At 38.8% G+C, this 23,046-nt stretch overlaps 1 protein-coding gene across 8 annotated transcripts in view; it reads left to right on the forward strand.

Moving 5' to 3' along the window:
- The window catches only part of cadpsb (Ca2+-dependent activator protein for secretion b), a 93,577-nt gene that overhangs the window by 18,723 nt on the left and 51,808 nt on the right, over positions 1–23,046 (forward strand). For all 8 annotated transcript variants that reach the window (XM_084735388.1, XM_084735398.1, XM_084735407.1 and 5 more), the window contains exons 2-3: positions 9,133–9,246; positions 12,126–12,458. In XM_084735388.1, the coding sequence (XP_084591514.1) occupies positions 9,133–9,246; positions 12,126–12,458 (447 nt within the window). The remainder of the gene's footprint in view (positions 1–9,132; positions 9,247–12,125; positions 12,459–23,046) is intronic.

Genomic DNA, 23,046 nt, shown 5'->3' on the forward strand with positions numbered 1-23,046 from the left:
ACAAAACAAGCGCTCCCTCCCCCCTCTCCTGCGTCTCCTCTTCATTTCATCAAAACAGGCCGCGCTGAAAACAGCGACAGAAATGACATTGTATCACGTCGCACACAAGTGTAGAATAAGTTTGGGTTTTATAAGAAAGATGAGAAACGCTGCTGCAGATCATTTATGCAAAACATGTCTGACAGCAGAGTACAGAGACACGAGCCTGACCCACAGAGACGTCATGTCACTGTGAGAGCAGGTAACAGAGCATCACTGTTCCTCCACACTAATCAAAACCACAACACTCTTCATATGAAACAGAGCAGCAGATCATCTTACTGCAAAAATACTAATATTATAAACAGTTTTAAAGTTTATTCACAGATTCTCATTTAGGCTGCAGGATCTCATTTACACATGAGACTCATAATAAGATGTTAACACCCCTGAAATGTCTCCTTCTCTCTGTCTCGACTGCTACTATATTTAGTAAAACTATCAGGATTTCTTTTTGCAACTAATAGCACTCTACAAATGTTGCATTTGTTGAATCAAAATGTAAAGACTGACACATTGCATTGTCTTGTATTGCATCATATCAAATCGTATCGTGACAGAGCTGAATCGTAGCGAACCAAATCATTGGCCGTTTAAAAATTTTAAGATATATCGTATCGTTGAACATGTATCGAGATACGTATCAAATCGGTCTCAGTCAGTGAGATACACACCCCTTATAATTATTGTATATTACAGGTGTTATGTAACCTGCTGTTATTGTGGTTTTGTTTCAAACACACAGAGGAATACAACAGATGCATACATGCACTATTAATGCACAGACAAGAGCTGCTCTTTCAAAGCCATTTAATCTCCCATAATATTTGACCATGACCTGTACTCATCTTTCACACTCTCCTTCAGTGGAAAGAGAGAAGGATGAGTGGACAAAAATGAATGAGCAACTGATGGCAAGATAAAACACTTATGATAAGTATTTAGATTAAATATTAAAAACTATATATGGCACAGCAGCTTCACACAATACATTTAAGCCTTAGCTTTTTTTTTTTTTCTTTTTTCTTTTACAGTCAGAGGTTGTGATCCAACATGCTTGTCTATGAGGCTTCCTAGTGTGCAAGAACTCTTTTCTTTCTCTGTTTTTTTTAGACCTACTATTTTAAAATAGCATTAAATTTAGACCAACTATTAAATAAAAAGAGGAATCAATATTTCTCCACCAGGATTTTATTCCTGACAGCATGTAGGAGGCATTGAAGTAACATTAAGGCCTTCATGTTTGACTCATGACCTCAGTATTATTAAAAGATCTTTCCCATGGCCTTGAACAATCTCTATATTAACCTGTTAGATTGTAGGAAGTGATTGACAGCTGTAAGTATTGAACATCCTTTAAAATGAATAATTTCCTCAGTTTTTGATGCTGTAGTTTTCATTCACGTGGTACAAAATATGTTATAAAACGCTCTTTACAATTTCTCCTGCGCTCCACTCAAATGGAAAAAAAAGACCAACAACATTTTGACAAAGCAGCACATAGAAATAATCTTTTTCTGTTGACCGAAGAATCACTAAAGGCAGTTTTCATTTTACAAGATTTGTGCCTGAGGGCCGTTAAAATATGAACCTGTATTAGGGGCAAAACACAATATATCTTAAAATGTGAACAGATTTTCTTTCCAATTTAGGTTGTAAAAAGTAGCAATACTTACACAATTACTGCGTGTATCAAAAGTACCAAAGCTATACAAAGAAAAAATATCCTATTTTGTGTGCCTAGAACTTCTTTGTCTTTTTTCTGTAGTATTGAAAAAGGAACCAAGTATTTTTTCTAGTAATGTATGCAAGTTTAAAATTCTGAAATTCTGAAATTATTCAGTCTATTGTCTATTAAACAGTAATACATGGAAGATGACCTTTTCGATAGTTATATAATCTAAACTACAAAAAAGATTTATAATTCATCATGAAACCAGTTTTTAATTAAAGATTCATAGGTTGTTAAATGTTTCGCATCGACTCAAACATTGTATCAGCCACACATGGTGGAACTAAACTCAAATCCATAGTCATTTTGAACTGTAATGAAGTTACTGTAAATAAGGCTGATGCAATGTGTGCATATCGCCTCTATTGATATGTGAAGGGTGATTAATGTCACTGCCCACTTCATTGTGAGCCAATGAATCACCGTGTAACACTGCAATCTTGATAAGAGCCACAGAGAGAGAATCAATAACAGCAACGCAGGAAAGTATGTCTTGGGAGTCTGGCAATACTGATGAAAATGGAGGCATTTTCTCTCATCCATCAGCCTGGTTACTAATCAGCACAGTTTTTCCAATCAGCAATGAAATAAAGAGCATGCACAGCTGAAAGTCATAAATACTTTATGCAGCTGAACTATTCTTTTTTTCTCCCTATTCTTCACCTGGTTTACTGCTGTGTACTTCAGTGTCAGCTTTCCAAATAAACACACACGTAAACACACGCGCACACAGAGGTAGCAGCTTGCTGTGTTGTCACATAAAGTCAGATCGGTGGAAAGAAACTGTCAGCAGAAGCAAAAGTAGCATTAGCTTTGACCTTTCATGGAAAAATCTTCAGGTAAAACACAAATATGTTCTGCCAGTGTCTGGAGGACTGCCAATACCCCGTCTCCTGCAGTTTATTGTAATATCTTTGTGATTTTCCTATAGCTACATGTGAATACAAAGTCATTATGCACGGTTAATAGAGGCCAGTGTGTCCTTGACCACGTGGATTATAGCCAAGGCTTCAACTAATGATTATTTTCACTGTGGATTACGCTGCATTCACATACTCCTTGGATGGTCCCATTTCCTGTGTTTGGAAATCATTCTTCCAACTTAGATTTATTCATGAGCTTTTAAGTTGTAATGTGGAAACAACATGGATGCTAGAAATGGTAGACTGGGATATGGTTGTTGTTGTTATACTTGTTGTAGCATCCGGGTGATGGGTTGTAAGGGGTTGGGAAAAATCGATTCTTAGATGCATCACAGTTCTATCTTGAAAGATTATGAGCAGAGAAGTCAATAATCAGGAATTTAAAACATTTTCTACATTATGATTGTCGTACGGCTGAACCAATTCAATGGTGAAATATATTAGATGTAAACGTGCGTCATGGCTTAAGAATTAGCATAGGGAAACTTTTTGGCTTCTGTAAAGTTTAAAATAAAAGGGACCAGGGACAAGTTGTGTGTAACTAAACTAAATACTTTATACGTTTTTAAACAGTAAGAAGAATAAATCATGTATAGAAATCAAATAATTTGATGCATCAAAATGGATTGATAATTGTTTTATAATTTCATTGTAGTCCTACACACCAGAATTGGAACTGGCACTGAATCGAACACCTGATGGGCTGGCTGAGACTAGCGTCCCAGTGTTGTTATCAAAGTATGTTGAAACACTTTGAAGCTTTACTGTATATTACAAAGTGATTTTGTCCCACACTTTTAATTAAGATTAATGCTAATGAATACCTTTTAACTGACTAATCTAGTTCACTCTAGTTACTAATGGTTACAACGAAATACCATATTACAAATAACACTACATATGACCAAAAAATTAATGTGCAACATGTGAATTAAGAGATATCAATCAAACATTTACTTTAGTCTGCCATGTTTCTGCATACATGACATCAACAGACAACAACTCTGCCGGTCGTATACCAAAATTTCCATCGATTTTCTGAAGTGTTGTTCCAACTTCGAGGAGGCGTTCATATGAGTTGGAAACTAATTTTTCTTATTATTCCAACACCACATGAATGCAACTTTAATGTGCGGATTACTTTAATGATTAATCATTTTGTCTGTACATGTAAGAAAATAGTGAAGAATTCTCATGATAATTTCTACCATTATTCTGATACAAGTAATGCTTCCAATGCAGCCTAAAATGCTGGATCGAGACTCAAAGAGTACATGAGTCTACGCACTGATCCGATATCACATTATTTTTTGGCCCCAAAAAAGGACCCTGCTATGTTCCAGTTTTTTAACCTGAGCCAGGCCATACAACAACAATACATGAACAATCATATCACATCCATAGATGTGATATCAATTAGTAAGTGAAAATAAGTTGCAATGTATTTAATGACCGCACAGATTTTTTATTTTTTATTTTAAACATACTGGTATCAGATTGGTATCAGCTGATATTCAAAGTTCAAGTTTTGGAATCAGTATGAGGAAGGAAATAATGGTGACATCACTAATAATTTTCAAGATTTCATCCCATCAGGTCTTAAGCCATCAAATTTACAGTAATGTTTATTAATATGCATTTTCCCCAAAAATATGTAAAGAAACAAAACTAAACAAATCTTCACACTTGAGAGGCTGGAAGCTTTTGCTTGAAGTAATGCTAAAACAACCGAATCAATTATCAATAGTTTCTGATCAGGTCCTTCATTGTTCCATTGCCAAATACAGCTCCAAACAAAAGACAATAAAACTGACCACCAGAGCTCTATTTTGTCTGCATACGAGTTTCTTGTAGGCACTTTAAACCGTGTAGCTGTTGCTGTGTACTGTGTACGGTTGTTTTCAAGAAAGCTGCAGTATGCGTGACCTCAGGTCTAGCGGTGTAAGTGCTATCTTTGCCCTAAAACATTTCAGTCAGCTTGGTTCAAGTCTGTTTTGTACCTTTTCTCAAAAGCCCAGCAGCCCTTCAACAGAAACCACCTCAGCTTAAATCCTACCTCAGTATATTACACATTATTCCTGCTGCTTTCTTGGTTTTGCTTTCCCTCTTGGTGAATTGATTGTAGCTCATCACTCAGCCTGAGCAGGTGCGCACACATTTTCTTTACATTGATTCCTTTTAATTAAATGTTTACTCTACATAAGGACCCTGCCCAGAAAATGGTACATAAAGAATTTAATAAGAAACCTGCTCTCATTAGAAAAAGGGAATGAAAGTCTCATAAATACATGTTATTCAGTGCATTATATACTATATAATAATGCACATTATGAGGAAGGACAACACAAAGAGAGAACAGTGGGATGTATTTATCCTTGCCCTCTCGCTCCTCGGAAACGGACAACAAACCAAGGACGAGTGCATCGACTCCAGCCTCTGCGTGTCTCCATAGACCAGGCTGATTTGCATACTGGTGTTAATATTAACATTTCTTGCCTCAGGATGTTCCTTGAACACTGTGGTCTATTAAAACATAGAAGGGATGGTCCACACTTTCTGTTTAATCTTACATCTAGCTATCGCAAAGATGATTAAACCTGAAACCTTTAAGTGGGAACATGAGTATTGATCTCTGGTGGTGTTGATGTGTTTTTATGTGTTGTAAGTGGATCTTTTATGTTTGGACATTAAATGGTACATCACCCCGAGATTCACTCTTCTATAACAATTGTGATTTGGATGAAGTAGGAATGGTCTTTTGGTGGAATCTGGTTTGTGTTTACATGCACCCTTGTAAATCTTTCTTTTTAGACCAAACTCTGGCTTTTTGGCTCCTGTAAAGAAAATTTATGTTACATGATCCTCATTTTCTGAGCGTTCCTGAAGGGGGGTTGGAGTAGTACGATGGGCACACAGATGGTGTTGAGTTTGCAGCTGAGGCACATGATATGTGGTACTTTTCCATCTCACTCCTACACCAAAGTCTGTCACATGCAATGTGCGGCTGAAGGCACGCAGAAACACACGCACACACACACACATGTTACCAGCAGGTCCTTGTGCTTGTTTGATATACACAACAGCTTGAACTGTAGATTGAAAGCAGTTGTCAGAGAGAGATTGTCAGTCTATTGACAGCTAGGTCACTGACTCAGTAACAATGTGTGAAATCAATCCAAGGACACCAAGACCTGAGCGAGCATTGAAAGTGAAACAAAGGGCGAGATGGAGAAAACACGTGCAACACAACACAACTCCTGGCTTATGCTTTTTAAAGGCAGATTGTGGAGTAATAGAATATAATGACAAATGTTCGAGTGGACATAGTGGTTAGCGCTCACAGCAAGAAGGTCTCTGGATGTTCAAGCTCATGCTCCCGCAGTCCAAAGACAGTTTAGGTTAATTAGTGACTCTAAATTGCCTGTAGGTGTGAATGTGAGCCTGGATGGTTGTGTAAGCCCTGTGATGAACTGGTGAATTGTCCAGGTCGTACCCTGTCTCTTCCTCAATGTCAGCTGGGACTGGATGCAGCCCCTGCAACTCTGCAAAGGATAAGCAGTTACAGATAATGGGTGGAAATATTCAGATCCTTCTGAGGAAAACATTACCATACATTTAATGTATATCAGAATTATTTATATAAGCGTATACAAATACTTTTCATCAGTTTTTGTTCATAATAGCAAAGGTATACAGACATTACCTGAACAAGACTAAAAGCCTGTAGCACACTGCTAAATGGTAAGATTAGCATACTAACAAGCTCACAATAATAATGCTAACATGCTAACATGTTTTAGGCTAATGTGAAAGTCAGTTTTGCAGGTTTTTGCAAGTATTGACAAATTACAAACTTGACCTGATGATGGCACTAGATGATGAAAAGGCAGGGATACCAGAGTTAGTGAGTAAGTAAGTAAATCTTTATATTATTACAAAAAATCTTAAAATTAAATGTTAAATTACAATATAGAATCCAACACAGAAAGACCAAATTAAAAGCCCAAAGTAAAGTTGGGAAAGATCTTTAAAAAGGCTTTCCAAAAGAGATGTGTTTTTTGGAAGCCACTTAAAACAGTCCACACAAAGATTCAGCAAATCCGACTGACTGGGGCAGACTGTGCCAGAGGGGTGGAGCTAAAACTGCAAAGGTGTGGTCGCCTTTTGTTTTTCATTTGGTGTGGGTGATGTTTTAAAGGCAGAGGTTTGAGGATTGGAGTGGTCAGGGAGTGAAATATGAAACAAGGCAATCGGAAAAGTAACTGAGGGTGAGTCATGCAGTGTCTTGTATGTAATCCACAGAATCTTCTAGTTTATTATATGATGTTATAACAGTTCTTACTGATGGAGGCATTTCATGGTAATTCATCGATTAGTTGTCAAGATATTTCTTTCTAGACCACAGATCTAGACTAAATGGTGACAGTAGAGGAAAAATCAGAAGATTACCAAATCCAGAGGGATAAATCCTCTGAGGACTACCAACATTTGTATGAAACTTGGTGCCAATCTGTTAATCAGATGTTGAGTCATTTCACTGGATAACTGGAGAAATCGCCAAAAAGTATGATGTTGTACCTCTTTACTCCCTAGACTTTTTTTTATTTTATCATGCCTGCGATAAAGCATTTCTTCCCTGTACACTAGAAGCATTACATTTGGGATTTCATATTTTAACATTGGGATCTGACAAGGGCATGGCTTCATCACCCCTCCTGTTTGTGATATTCATGGGTGGGATATCAAAGCACAACTGAGACCTGTAGTTTTCCCAGTTGGGTGATATGAGGTTGGCATTTCTCCTATTTGCAGATGATGTTGTCCTTTTGGCTTCATTGGGCCGTGACTTACACTGTTCACTGAAACTGTTTGCAGTTGAATTGGTTGATGGATTGCTCTGTGGAAGAATTCAGGTACCATGGGGTTTTATTCATGAGTAACTGTAAGAAGGATTGTAAGACTGACCGGCGTTTAGGGGCCCTGGTTGTAATAATACAGGCTTTGCGTTAGACTCTAAGTCGTAAAGATAGATCTGAGCTATAAAGCAAAGCTCTCATTCTTAGTTCCCACTCTCGCCTACAGTCACATTCTCTGGGTAGTGACTGAAAGAAAGTTTGTGAATGGTCAGTTCTCTGTTTTGCTCCATGTGTTAACATGAGGAGCTTAGCTTCAGAGGACCTGGATACTGAGCTGATCCTCCTTCATCTGTCTCCTGAACGCCTACCTTCACAAGTGTTCGGAACATGATGGTCTAAAAGAGGATGTAAAGGTAGACTTAGGAAACACTACAGGGATAACATGTACCAACTGGCCTATGAGTGCTTAGTGTCTGAGATGAGATCCGCAACTCACTGTTCAATCTTAGACTGGGTGCTGAATCTTTACTGTAGTAAATAATAACTAACTATATAAGCTGCTGGTGGTGCTAGACATAATGTTGGGAGATCAACATGAAGATCTGTATAAAATGTCATGTCAGTTTGTGAAATATTTCAGTCTGGAACGACCCGACAGACCAATGAACAGACCGAAATTGCTTTTCTAGTCTTTTCTATTTTATCATGGTTGTTATGAAAAATACTTTTCTTGTACACTCAAAGCACTGCATCTGGGATGTTCATTTTTTGACATTGGAATTCATGGACAACATGTCAAAGCACAGCTGAGGCCTGTTTTCCCAAATGGGTGGTATTAGGGTGGTGCTTCTATATGTTGGTGATGTTGTCCTTTTGGCTTCATTGAGCCATGACCTACAATGTCCACTGGAACACTTTGCAGCAGATTGTGATGCAGTTGGGTTTGTGGATTGCTCAGGTTAGGAGGGGAGAATATCCAAGTAGAAGAATTCAGGTACATTGGGGTTTTATTCATGGGAGATGGCCAAAAGGACTGTAAGACTGGCTGCTGTTTAGGGGCACTGGTTGCTTTAACGCAGGCTCTGTATCAGACTCTAAGTAGTAAAGACAGAGCTGAGCTATAAAGCAAAGCTCTCAGTCTTAGTTCACACTCACCTTCGGTCAGAATCTCTGGGTAGTGACTGAAAGAAAGAGTTTGTGAACACAGTCAGTTCTTTATTTCACTCCACGTGTTAGGACGAGGAGCTCAGAGATTTGGGAGGACCTTCAGAGGACCTTGATATTGAGCTGATTCTCCTTCGCATTGACAGGATAGTGCCTCCTACCTTCGGAGGTTCTCAGAACATGCCTGTCTAAAAGAGGATACAAAGGTAAACTCAGGAAACACTACCACCAACCGGTGTGGGAGTGCTTAGTGTTCCCCCAGGAGGAGCTTGAGTAAGTTTCTGGGGAGAAATATGTTTGGGCTGCACTCCTTGCCAGGATAAGCTATTCAAAATGGGTTGTTTAAACTAATGTCTGCTTGTTTTTCCCATGCTGACCATAACGCTGAGGTGTCCTCTGTTTGCCCTTGCTTCCACAGATAACCAAGCAGCAGCTTCAGCAGACCAAGGATCGTTTCCAGGCCTTCCTCAATGGAGACACACAAATTGTGGCTGATGAGGCATTTATCAATGCTGTGCAGAGCTACAATGAGGTATGAACACACCCTAACCAGCAGCACAATTCAGAACCATTTTGTTATCCAAGCACAGGGACTTGATTCTCTCAAATGCATCACTGAATGTGTTGTGCTTTGATTACATACGTCATTCACATCAGAAATGTACAAATGCAACTGAATATTCATTATCTGTTGCACCATATCCTCAGGATCACCTTTTTTTATGGCAGATTTAAAACTAGAAACGACCAGCTTTCAGTCATAAAAAGCACGACAAAATCCTCCTGCTATTCCATGTCAAAATGCTTGTATTCAGACGGCTGAGTGGTAAAATGGTGGCTGAAGCTTTTCACAGTGCAGATTATGAGTCAGAGCATGTGGCTGACACAGCCATCTTTTCCAACCTCGCTATTCAATCCGCAGATGAAAAAGTCATTATTACCGTACATATAGTACAAAACGCAGCCTAGATAGTAGGATACGTTAAAGGCCAAATCCATGATGGAGTTAGAAGCATAGCCATTATGAGAAACTGAGGTTTGAGATTGGAACCATCAGGGAAACACATATATAGGCTGCCATGGAGGTTAATTACAGGATGACCTCTGCAGTATGTAAAAGCTTAGCAAGATTTAAGTTTATTTTGTGATATTTAATCTGAATGTAAATATATTGCAGTTTAAGGCTTGAGGGGTGAAGAAAATTACAAGAACTGTGCTTTAAAATATGTATCCAAACTTGTATAATGCAATGACACATATCCTATTCAACCATCATTAGTGTATCACCAAACATTTTTTTTAATAAAAATGTGGAGCAGATTAACATGTAAGCATCACATAACTATTTTGATTACAGAAGGAGATATTTGTCTTTTCCCTGTCTATACACACAGATCCTGTCACTTTCTACCAACATAAGATTAAGCCAATACTTAAAGCTGTAATATATAACATTTCCATATTAAATTGTCTAAAGATGCTAGACATATGTTTATAAATATTTATTTGAGCTGTGCTCTTATATTATCGCAAATGTTTCCAACAATGTTCAAAAACGAAGAAGAGAAGTCCACAATTTATTCAAAATAACGTGCTTCCTACTTGCTGCTAGTTGCTATAACTTCCGGGAAAGCATGGGATACATCAGAGAGAGGAGAAGGAAGTCGGCAAACATGACTAATTCTAACGTGAAATAAACTTAGATTACTGCGACCATGAATATAATTTCTGCCTGAGTCATGTTAGCGATATCTTCATTGGCAATGGTTGTTTTTTAAGACCCTAGAGAATTTTAAAAGTGAATATAACCTTTTCTTATTGTTTTAATGTGATAGAGACCCCTAGTGGCAGAATTTGAACTTGGATCCTCTTTGTGGAAAATAAGGCTGCAACAATATTCTACAGTAAAGGTTGTAGTTTCTGTAGCATAGTAGTCTTTTTGCAGGGTGAGGTTTCTAGCCTCATGCCCAACCGTCCACCATTTCTGGCTTCTGGAGGTCTTACACAGGAGTTGTACAGGCATTTATGGTAGTCTTCTTCCCTGGCCTATTGTGTCCTAGGTAATAGGTTTACAGTCTCACACTACATGAGACCAGACAGGTTTTGGGTTGTGTGCAACCTGCCCTGGCTTGTTCACCCCAACCAGCTCCAGATGCTTGTGTAACAAAGCTATGGCCATGAATACAAGTTAGATTTTAGTGTATTTTACCAGCTGCATGAGGCAGAATATAGATGGATAAAGTAAAATAATTTTAATATATATATAAAATAAGTAAAAACAAAAATAATTTGATATCAAAAATAAGTAGCATGCAATTTAAAGTTGAGATCTTTATAGATTTTTTAAGATTTAAGAGCTATAATAATATCTCATATATTTGGTAGATTTATAGCATTATGGCTGCTGAACCATAAAATATCATTATATCAACTATGTCCTGATGTAATGATATTTATTATTGTACTAGTGTGACTAAGAGGTTGAGTGTAATACCAGAACACAACATCCTGGAAAATGTTCTGAGATATAACCTAATTGGAAACACTTAAAACCGATACAGCTCCCAAGTGTGTTTGCTAGTCTTCGCTGAGACACTGGTGATTGTGGAATGATGAAAACCTCTTTTCTCGTTTATAATTTCAACACTTAATTAGCCTCAGAAAACATAATGTATAGGTGTAGTGCGAAAGTACTTTTTTTTTCTTTTTTTTTCACTTTATCTCAAAGCATAGTGGTCAATAAACAAAAAAAAAAAAGATAATTTTCAACATAGGTGGCATGTTTGTTGAAACAGTGAGGGCCACTATTATTAGCTAAATTATGGATGATCATAGGTTGCTTTGTGTACGGCCTCTGGCGAATATGTTCTAAATGCTGTGGTCTACCGTTTTCCACATGAGAAACCAAAGACTGACTTAACATCTTATTATTTTCAGCCTGCAAACCTTTGTTATCCACTGATACACACACCGAATGACAAAGCTAATGTACCACTGTAGTGCAATGTTTCAGTACAGTAGTCGCTGCTTTTCCGCCATAATGGATGCTAAGAACAAAATGTGACTGTCAGAGTGACAAAGCAGTCAGCTCTGATGGTTACTTTGCTTGATGCTGTGACAATATAGCCTCGCCTTTCTCTGTCCTTGTTAGTCTGTCATTAGCAGGAGACAGAATGCAACTCACAGTCGTACATATATGCCTCTGATTATTTATTTGAAATGAAGAAAAACAGTTTAACGGTTTCCTTTTGCTTACAAATACATTTACTGTTTGAGACAGTGCGACAGAAAAGCTTTGCACTACTGCTGTTTACTATAAATATGAATGTTTAGAAACTAAATGTAACTAATCATTTAAAATAATATCTTTTACATAACTGTAATTAGTGGTATTGCTCTCTCCCACTGTAGGTGTTCCTGAAGAGTGACCGTGTGGCTAAGATGGTCCAGAGCGGCGGCTTCTCAGCCAACGATTTCAGGGAAGTGTTCAAGAGGCACATTGAGAAACGTGTGCGCAGCCTTCCAGAGATCGACGGCCTGAGCAAGGAGACAGTGCTCAGCTCCTGGATGGCCAAGTTTGACACCATCTACCGGGGTGACGAGGATCCTCGCAAGGCGCAGCAACGCATGACTGCCAGCGCGGCCTCTGAGCTGATCCTGAGCAAAGACCAGCTGTATGAGATGTTCCAGAATATCCTCGGCATCAAAAAGTTTGAGCACCAGTTGCTTTATCAAGCCTGTCAGGTAAGATCTACAGGTGTCTACAGGTGATATAAGAGGTTTTCACACTTGGCTCAAATACTTGAGTGCTGGCACAGTATTGTTTCAGTTTTTTAATGTGTTGGTTGGTGGAGGAACCATTTTAAGCTTATTTTTACACACAAGGTGACTCTAAACTGTGGTGAATGTCACAACATTATAATTGTCTAAACACTGTAAATACTAACCGAAATACTTTTCTAGCATTATTTCAATATAGTTATAAGAGCCTGACCTATGCTGGAATTTTGGGGCCAATGTCGATATTTGGTAGTACAAAATATACTGGCCAATTTATCATATACATATACATATATATAACACGTAACCCAAACATATACCACACACTATTTCTAATTGATCCATCAAGGGTGGTTATGAAGCACTTGTGACAAAAATGTGTAATAGATGCAGGATATTTTACAGGGCAGCTGTGGTTCAGGAGGTAGAGCAGGTCATCCACTAATCAGGTCAGTGGTCTGATCCGTGGCTCCTCCAGTCTGTGTGTTGATGTGTCCTTGGGCAAAACACTGAATCCCAAATTTCTCCCGACAGGTGAATGTTGACAAGTGCTGTAAAGCATTTTGAGCCCCAGCTCAGCCCATCTACCCTAAGCATCTTTTTTCTGAGTATCCTATGTAAAAAAACAAACAAAAAACCTTTCAATATTGACGCATACTGAACACCATACGCTGATACTGATATATCTGTCATAGGTGAGTATTGGAAGACAAAATCGGAGAGCCAATAAATTGTCCAGGCTCTATTAGTTTTGATTTTCTCTTCCCTTAATTGTACAACAGTAACACTAATTTGCAACAGTTTCAAGTGACTTCTGTTGTTTAATAAAGCAAACAATGTCAATTATTTACTGGTTTCATCTTCTCTGAAGTGAGAATTTGCTGCTTTTCTCTTTTTTTTATATCATTCTAGTTTGTATATCTTTGAGTTTGGGACTGTTGGTTAGAAAAAAGGTGTCTCTGTGGGCTGTCAGAAGTTGCCATGGCCATTGTTGCAACCCTGGCTTTAGGCCAGACCAGCTTTTGAGGAGAACCTGAAATGTATTTTCTTACCATGTCCAGATTTGACAGCACCTTTCACAATTCACAAAATGTACCAGATTCTTGGGGGAAAAAAAACAAAAAACAAAAAACTGGCAATGGTCTAAAAAACTCTTTGGTCCAAGTGTGAAAAAACAATATTCTAGTCTATCTGAATAAGACAACTGTGTGACACTAGGATAATGGACATGGTATCACCAGAACTGTCAATATAATCAATGAGTAGAGATGTTTAATTTTGACAAATACTCAAAATTAATTACCCTTGTATCATGTGGATTAATGATAATAATGACTATTCAATGAGTCCTGGTGTTTGTTTATGTACAGTATTAACTTTTGCCACAGACAGCAATGATGTTGTCTGTGGCAAAAGTGAATAGACATATTTTATTATGTAAATACAGTATGTCTCAAGATATATCTCCTGATACCAGGCCAGCAATACTTCACTGTAGTGGAGATATGTTGAGATTGCAGGTGGATAATAGTGGACACTGGGGTGCTCGTGTCAGGCATAACTCTCCTTCCCGTGCTGTCTTTACTGCTTTACTGCTCTCTGTGGGAATGCTGAAAGCAGCACTAATGTATTCTTTCTTCAGGGAGCTTGATTAAAAGTCGAATCACGGCAGGATTTGGAGGAGGGCTCCGACACATTTACATCGGCTCATCATTTAATGCATGAAAAACATACCTCTTCTTTTCATTTAGATCTAATGGTCACGCCTCTTGGAAGCTGATGAGTTTAAAAACGCTGAATTTCTTTGGGCTAGGTGTCATCCTTCTTTCAACAGTTGCTAACATTTGAATCTGCACAGATGGCATGAGGCGCTTTTAAACAAATGAGATTGTTCAGTATTGTTCGAATGTCTCGGCTGGCAAAGATCAATACAGGCTCTGTTCTTCAGGGTGTTCATTTGTTAGATGCTTCTAATGCTGAGGTGCAATACATCTCCACAGCCTCCAAATCCAGGGTGCATTTTTCCTCCCAAGCCTTTGAAGATGCTTAACCTAGTTTTTTATAATGTGCTGGCAGCAGAGCTGTTAGTATAGGGTCAGAAATCTACATTCAGAACATAATACCATTTCCCTGAACAGATCTCACTCTCAGCAATGCAGCCCTACTAAAGAACAATACACCATAAAGGCCTGTATGCTGCAGAATCATACTGTGGTCTAATACTGGTTTCTGACAATTACATGTAGGTAAAAACGGCACATGGATTTGGATTGTACACTCTTAGAAATAAAGGTGCTAACTAGAGGGGAGAACCTGGTAGAACCTATTGTTTTCACTTGGAACCCAACATAAAGGATTATACCTGGAACCATCTCTGAAGACTTTACCCAGAATCCCCTGTGAGAGGTTGTACAGAGAACCCTTCTTTGGTGTAATGGTTCCACTCAGACAGAACACTCTCTGAGGGTTCTATGCAGAACCATTCCACCCTCTGAGGGTGCTAACACGAACCCACACAGGGGGTTCTACTAATAACTTTTACATTCCAAGGTTTTTATCTATAACATACTTAAGGAGTTTTACAGTTCATATTCCAAGGCTTTTATCTAGAACTCGCCCAGTGGGTTCTACCGAGAAGCTTTTTACATTTCAATGGTTTTATTTAGAACAGACTCAGGAAGTTCTAAAGAGAAACTTTTTATATTATGGTACAAAGAACCCTTGACTGAAGAGCTCTTTGAGGATTTCAACAATCCTTGAATAACTCCTACTTCCAAAATAGGGTTCTTTAGATGAAAGAGGTTCTTAATGGAACCCTTAGTACAAAGAACCTTTGACAAACCCTGTCATCAAAAAAGGGTCCTTCAGAAGCATGTGGTTCTGCGTAGAACCATAGCCCTTTAGAAAAAAATCTTCTGGGGCTCTTATTTCTAAGAGAGTAGTTGTGAAATGGAACAGATTTGTCTTAAATTGATAATTCAGTTGACACACATCCACATGTGAAGGAAAAGTACAAAATTTGCATGAAAGAAATATCACTTTTTGTTTTCACTCTCACTGCTTTTCCAGCTGTTCCTGGAGTCCTTTTCTCTCTGCATTCGTTAGCTGCTATAATGAATATATCAGCCTCCACTTAAGTTGACTTTGAGCATTTCTTCAGTAAGCAAACAGCAGCCATATTCTGCCCTCTGCTAAATGATAAAAACCTCTCTTAAAAGGAGACGCGGCAATCCAGTCAGCATGGCTCAGGGCTGCTGGGATTTGATGAAAGGTTTTCATGGATTGGCTGGGATTCAGAGGCCATCGTTTTTTTTTGTTTTTTTTTAGCTGTTATCGCTTGGGATTTACATTTTTTGCAGTTACATCCAAATAGTAGAAAGACAGCACTGGTCTATTTCTGTCTCATGCTGAAGTAAGAGCAGGCCCTGGAAATGACTAACACACTGATTAGGCTGGTATGGCCAGTGGCTGCGCCAGCCACACTGAGCACACACTGCTCCCTGTTGGCTGCACAGTTATCTAGCTGTGGTTACACCAAGCATGACCAAACAACTGTGAGAAAACGTGTCTGCTGTCTACATTACTAAGCAGTTTTGTAAACCCTAATTTGTTAACTATATTAATAGAAATCTGTGGCCTAAATAAACATTTAATAAAAAAGATTTAAGAACCTGGCTGTGGTGTGCTTCAGATTTTATGGCATAAATCAGTCATATAACTGCAAGGAGTAAAGCAACCAGCATGTGAAAAGATATATCTGTTAAATCCTTTAATCAAAACTCCTTTGCTATGCACACTTTTTGCAAAGGGTACAGCACATTCTGAGAAGTTCTTGTTAAGCTTTGTCAAAGGAAGAATCTCAAATACTACAACCAACATTTTAATTTTCTCAAAATTATATTGTTGGTGAAATATGTAACATATCTTATTGTTTGCATTTTTGAAACTGTGGGTGCTTCAGATAATTTCCTTGTTTTGAAGGGAAAAAAGTACATTTTAGAGTAAAGGAAGGAGAAATTACACAGACATTTTAACATTTTGTCAGCATTAATTTAACAGGATTTAAAATACTTTTACATTATTTGAATGTTATCACAACTGGCTCAACAACAAATGATTACCATGTTTTTGAGAGTAATTGTTTACTGCAGTTCCAGAGTAGGGGTATAGTATTAGTGCTTCGTTCTTCACTGTTTGGCCACTAGGGGGCAGTAGATCTCCAAAACAAGCAAATGCAGATGTTAAAAGATTTAGTTAAACTACCTGGCTGAAACAGAGTATTTGTTTTTTGTAGTGTGAAATTGTTTGGCAACTATAATTAGGGCCTCAATTAAATTATGTTCATTATCAAATAATTTGACAACTATTTTCTCAATTAACATAAATTTATCTTCTGCCTGTTAACTGTAAAAAAAAAAAAAAAAAAAAAAAGTTGCTCATGTTTTCCCACAGCCTAAGGTACCAACTTCATATTCTTTGTTTTTTTTTCAAAATGTAGTCCAAAATCCAATTATATTAAATTTATTATCAGACATGACAAAACAAAGCAGCAAGTCCTCACAAACCAGTGAATGTTTAGCATCTTTGCTCAAAAAATTACAGTTACAATTGCTTCAGCTGTTGGACTGTCAACACTGCGTGCAGTTTTCTCATGCTGAGGTGTTTTAATCATCGATATTTATTCACACCAGTGGGCTCTCGCTAACTAAAATGTTTCCTAATCTCAAGCGGCTGATTAAATTACTTAAGCCTGGGAGTCAAAATAAGGCACAAGCACATCAGAATAAGACTTTCCCCCCACAGAGCTGTAAATCGTGGCCTGTGGGCCCCCCAGACTGACAGACCACACTGAAATCAGCTTTCCTTCACTCAGGCTCTGAAGGAGACCCCTCTTTTTCCTCTTTAATTTGTCTTGTCAGCAACTGTTAGTTGGGAAATGAGGCCTGAGCTCTTCCTGGTTTTAGCCTGTAGCTGATATAATTGCGTAATGGAGCCTCTTCACTGCACACAGGATTGGGAGAGGGAGAAAGCATTTGCTATGCCTGCCCAGCTACGTCTAAGCTGAAAAAGCAGTGATGCTGAAATGCACAGTGAAGCCTGACTGCACCAGCATGGTTTGGAATCTGGACAGTGTTTATTGTAAGAAAAAAAAAACAGTAAAAAGAGCATCTTTGTCCTTGATAGAAATGTCATAGCTAAACTACACTACAAAAAGATCTCCATCTTTCCAAGTGCCAAGTAAAAGAACTTCTGAAAAATATTATTTTCTCATGAAATATCTGCCAATGATTATTTTGAACCTGTCCCAAGTAACATTACAAATCAACTTGTTTTGAAAAGACTTTTTGTAAACCTGCAGTAATTGATTTTTGGCTAGTTAGGAAAAGTTCAACAAGCCATAAACACAACATATTATCAACTTATACAGGTGATAAGGAGTTGTGTGTCAGGTGAACTGACAAAAATATGACAGTATTCTCCGGTTAGCTCTATTTTAGTTTCTACCACCTGACAGGGGAAACATCTGGCTCTTTTGCTGCTAAAGGCTCCATTATGTTCACAAGTTAGTCACTGACTTTATTTTTCTGCTGTGGCACTCCACATGTAACATAGAGTGGGCTTATCAGAGCTTTCTCTGTAAAACAGCTGCCTGCTGCATCTGGAAATGAAGCTGGAGAGAGTGAACAAACCCACCGAACAAAGACACTTCCAAAAGATGTCTTTTGAATGTCATGTCACATTGAAAAGACGTCCCCTGAGGAGACAGAATCAAAGTTTTTATGGCGTCTTCTGAGCTGCCATTGTTGACGTCCAAATGAGACTTGGCCCAGATTTAGCATATAAAACTCTCCCTGGTGCACTCTCTCTTTCCAATTACAACAATAAATTTGTTGTTAATAAATTATACGTATTATTTATTTGTTTAATCAAAATTAAAAAAATATATGAATCACAGGCAGTTTCCTGCACCATTGTTACACGTCCACAGATGTCCAAAAAACTTCTGAGCCACATGCTGAGATATTGAACTGCATGTCAACATCCAAGAGGGGTTGTAGTCAGACGTCCAGATATTCAACCTGCTTTGCACGTTGTGCAGACATACAGATATGGTCCTGATGACTGCAGCAGTACAGACATGATCTGCATGTCTGTAAGATGTCTCATGTGTGCTTAGAAAATGATACAGTGAACCCATGAACCAAAACAGTGAGCTGGAATACACTAAAATTAGGGGAACTGTAGAGTCAGGCGAAAATTTCTCCTATAAATGAGCCCTTCACATTAAACAGAGATACCCAATATAAAATAAGTTGAGGTGATTTTTTTTTTTTTAACCATGCGCACTCATGAGCACATTTCCTAATTAGCATGCCTTGCATGTTCTACCCTCACACGAGAGGCTTTTTCTCACACTGCACAGTTTTTTGACACACAAATGAAACCCGCATACAGACACATAGTCACACACAGCAAGTCTAAATATAGTCCAGCTGCTTCCTCCAGGTCCTATCCAGCTCTGATCTAGCTGCCCGCCCAGCCTTTGTTGTCCTCAAGAAACTGCCCCTGGCCGAGCGTGCTGCACTGTCTGCCGCTAATGTCCCAGCATCCACCTGCGAGTCTGTCATCAGCTGTGCTGTTAACTACCCGCCTGCTTCTGCTGTACCACCTTTAACCTGCTGTCAGCTTGGCTAACACTGACACAATGTCACCTTTATTCAGCTGCAGTGCTGCTGTCAGCTTTAGTAACACAGAGCGAAACCTACCTTTAGCCAGTCTTATTTTATATGAGATTGCCTGTCCACCTATATCGCGCCTGTGGGCCATTGACAACAGTGACCTTTTAGTGGGTGTAAGCCAGATAAGATTGGGGTGCTGTGGGGCTCAGCAGGGGGTTGCTGTGAGTTCACACAGTCACTGACCTCCAGCTCGACTCCCTCCCACAGCCATAACTGTCTTTGCTTTTCACTGCTGTCAAGAGAGACATGAGAGTAATAGAAGAAACTTGCCCCATCCCCCTCCACATTACATGCTTCAGAGTCTCTCATGTTAGCCATTTTGCAGATGAGCTGCAATCTGCACATAGACACAATGACAAATGTTATCTGCTGCTGCAGTACGCACTTGTGAAGTACTGTTGAGGATTTTGCAGTCTTGAGAATTTGCCGGGGCAGATGGATTTAGGTCTGTTGTGTTTTTTTTTTTTGTGGGAGGGGAGGCACAAGGTTGAGATAGTAAAAATGCAGTGTCAGACACCGGCAGGCCAAGATGCGGGATTTCCAGGCATGGCGGTGACAGTTCTTTTGGGAGCACACGAGTCAGATGTCGCTGGCACCGCAGTTGAATAGTGCCCAGTGCTGTGAGTGTTTTGACAGGCAGCACAGGATCGCCAGCAGCAGGGGGAAAGGAGCCGTTGAAGCACAGCTCAGGCTGGAACGCAATCATTATCAGTCACAGTTCTGGTTGTGGATGAATCTGGTTTTCTGCTATTGGACATGACAATGAGGGAAAAAACAACTCCTGCTTGTGAGAGTTCCCAGTGTTGCTTTGTTCTGTGGCAGAACAGTACTGAGTACTACTGTGCTGCAAGTGCAGACATTCTGCTGCAGCTGGTGGCAAAGTCTGATTATGTGCTCTACTAAACAGGAACTCTGGGTTATGTAGCAGGGTGGCTGTTTAGTGGCCAGTGCTGGTAACACACTAGACCTCCTCCATTTAAGATGCCATCTGGCTGACATCATTTGATAATGTGCACATCAGTGAGCAGAATCAATTACAGAAATACTGTAGGTAATGATGGAAAAATCCACATCAGCAAAATGTCTAGATTAAAGAAATCAAAGATTCTAATTCTGAAAATTATTTTCAACTGCTTATATGACCAAGATGCTTATAATTCCTTTAAGAGTACTTATTTTAACTGTGTTTTTATGTTAGAGGACCCTATCTGTGCCACTCTTTTTCTAGAGTCTAATCGATATATCGTTCATCTCATATTATTGGTCATCAAGGACCTCATATTGGCCTATCGCAGATATATCATATTTTTATTCATTCTTAATTGAAATGGCCTGAAAGTAACTGATATAAACACAGTACTGATATTTATTTATCTATTTTACAGTGATTTATTCTTTGTTGTCTCTGTTTTCTAAGTATCCATTTCTAGATCTGGTTGACAGTTTTTATTATTTAACATGTTAAAGAATATTTTACTTCAAATATTCCCTTTTTAATTAATGCACATTTGCAAACTTATTTGTTAAAAAAAACAGCCTTCTGAGTATTATTGTGTAGAAACATTGATTCACAAATGGGGAACATTCAACATAGGAATGGTCGAGCTCAAACATTCATCACATCAGCCACCACATCATAATCAGTAAATGTATTCCCCTCTTTATTCAGTATCAGTGTCGGACTCAAAAATCGGTCAGGCTCTACTCCCCCCCCCCCCCTTAACGGCTGCACTGTGACTTCAGCTCATTCTCTCTTAAAAAGGATTGCTGGAAGGGGCAGGGAATCAATATGGTAAAGCCTGAAAGACAAGGCCTGTTAATGTAATAGGAGTGGGTGAAATACCATAAGGCAAAGAGAGGTCAGCTCTGGCATGCGTCCCAGAAGCAGCAGCAGACCAGAGGAGTTTAGAGCACCGTATCACACAAATAGATCCAGGAGCTCAATAGGAGAGAGCATGCAGCTGTGCAGAGATGATTCTCCCGTTAGTGGTAAAAAAGGCAGGACTATATTTATTTAGATTTAGAGAGGTGACTGTGACCGCTGAGCAGAACAGTGCAGGAGTTGGGAGTAATTTTGATTGAAAATCTGGAAAAACACAAACCCCTTTGGTTTAAATTCCTGCCACTGATTACTGATGCATTTACGACCACAGGTTAAAAGTGAATAGTCCTCTGAGTAGTTTTAAGTAGAATACTTTGTACTATTATTTAGGTTTTGTTAAGGCCAGACGTTTTACTCATATCTGAGCAGTATTTCTGCAATGTAACAGTGCTAACACTTGAGCACAGGCTTGCTGTGTAGTGAATTATGATTTTAAAGTAAGGAGATTACATACTGTAATGCACACTTAGGTAAGGGTAAAATTACAGACTGAAAAAAAAACTTAATAAAAGTTAAAGTACCCAAAGAAAAGACTTAATTACAGAAATTTGAGTAGTTGAAAGTTGTTACTTCTGGGGCCCGAATGATAATGGATTTTTGGGGCAGGTGCAGATACTGATATTAGGGAGTAAAGGAATTCTGATGGGTACATCCTGTTTTCACACACACACACACACACACACACACACACACACACACATACACACACACACTTGTTTGCACTTTGCTGTGTGTGCATTCTGAAAGGTAGAAGGTGATAAAATCTAAACAGATAAAAACTCAAAACTATAAAAAAAAAAAAGGGGGTGGCTTTCGGAAACACAGTTGTCAAATAAAAAAAAAAAAGTTACAGCCAGTCTTGCAGCTAACAAATATCAAGTGTCACTTCAAATTTGCTACTTTAACACATTTCTATTCCAATAGTTGTAATGCACCTTTGTCACAGTAAAAAAGACAAACTGAAATATGTGCTCTATGAAAACTATGGCATCGTACTATCCCTCAGTTTTAAAATACAGCACTTGCGCGTAAAACTCAAGGATTTTGCAGTATAATAACTCCTGGGTGAGACAAGGTATATTTAATTTTTCACTGGCGACTTGTACAACACGACTGTGTGGAAAGGTTTGTGACTCCCCAGGTGCCACTGTGCTGCAGATATGTCTCAATTAGGCTTCCGTCCGCATAGAGGAAATGGTGGTGACTGGTGAGTCACAACATCACATTTGACAAGAATGAGCCGTTTTGGCTGAGAGAATAACCGAAGAAGTGAAGCTCAGAGCGGGAGAGAGACATCAGCCCTCTATTCTATTTCCTTGTGTCAGCTAATACAAAACCCTCATTCATTATTGATGTGAGGGAGCCATGAATTTCTCTGCTTTTCATTACTCTGGGGCAGAAACTAGGCTAACAGATGTCAGGCATCTTTGCCCTGGAGCTGATATGGTCCTATGCAGGCAGTTCTTAAGCATTTTAAAGAAAGAATGTTACCACTGGTTTTATTTCAGTTTGCCAAATAACTTGAAATGCCCCCCTTCAAGTCAAAGCTTCTCTTTATCAGTGTGAATGTGTTTCATTTTTGTAATTTACAGATATGATCTTCATTTTTACTGGCTCCTTCTCAGCTCGGCTGTTTCAGAGAGTTGAATTTTCATTCTGCTGATTGAAATCAACGAGAAAAGGAAAAAGTCCAAACACTCGACACTTTCAAAAAGACCTCTCCACAAACAGTGGTCCATTCACAGTCTCTATGGTGATGGCACCATGGTTCCTATGAGGGAGAGATGAATTTCCTTTTGATTTTGATCTATTCATGTACACTGCCACACCATGCTGCTATGATTGCAGCCCATTTGGACAAACTGAAGCTCTAATTAGCCTTTTTATGCCCTGCTGTACCATTCCGCATCATTACCAATCTGCATGAGCA

This window comes from Lutjanus erythropterus, chromosome 2 (assembly GCF_056507025.1).
Source record: "Lutjanus erythropterus isolate fLutEry1 chromosome 2, fLutEry1.hap2, whole genome shotgun sequence".
Classification (NCBI taxonomy): Eukaryota; Metazoa; Chordata; class Actinopteri; order Lutjaniformes; family Lutjanidae; genus Lutjanus; species Lutjanus erythropterus.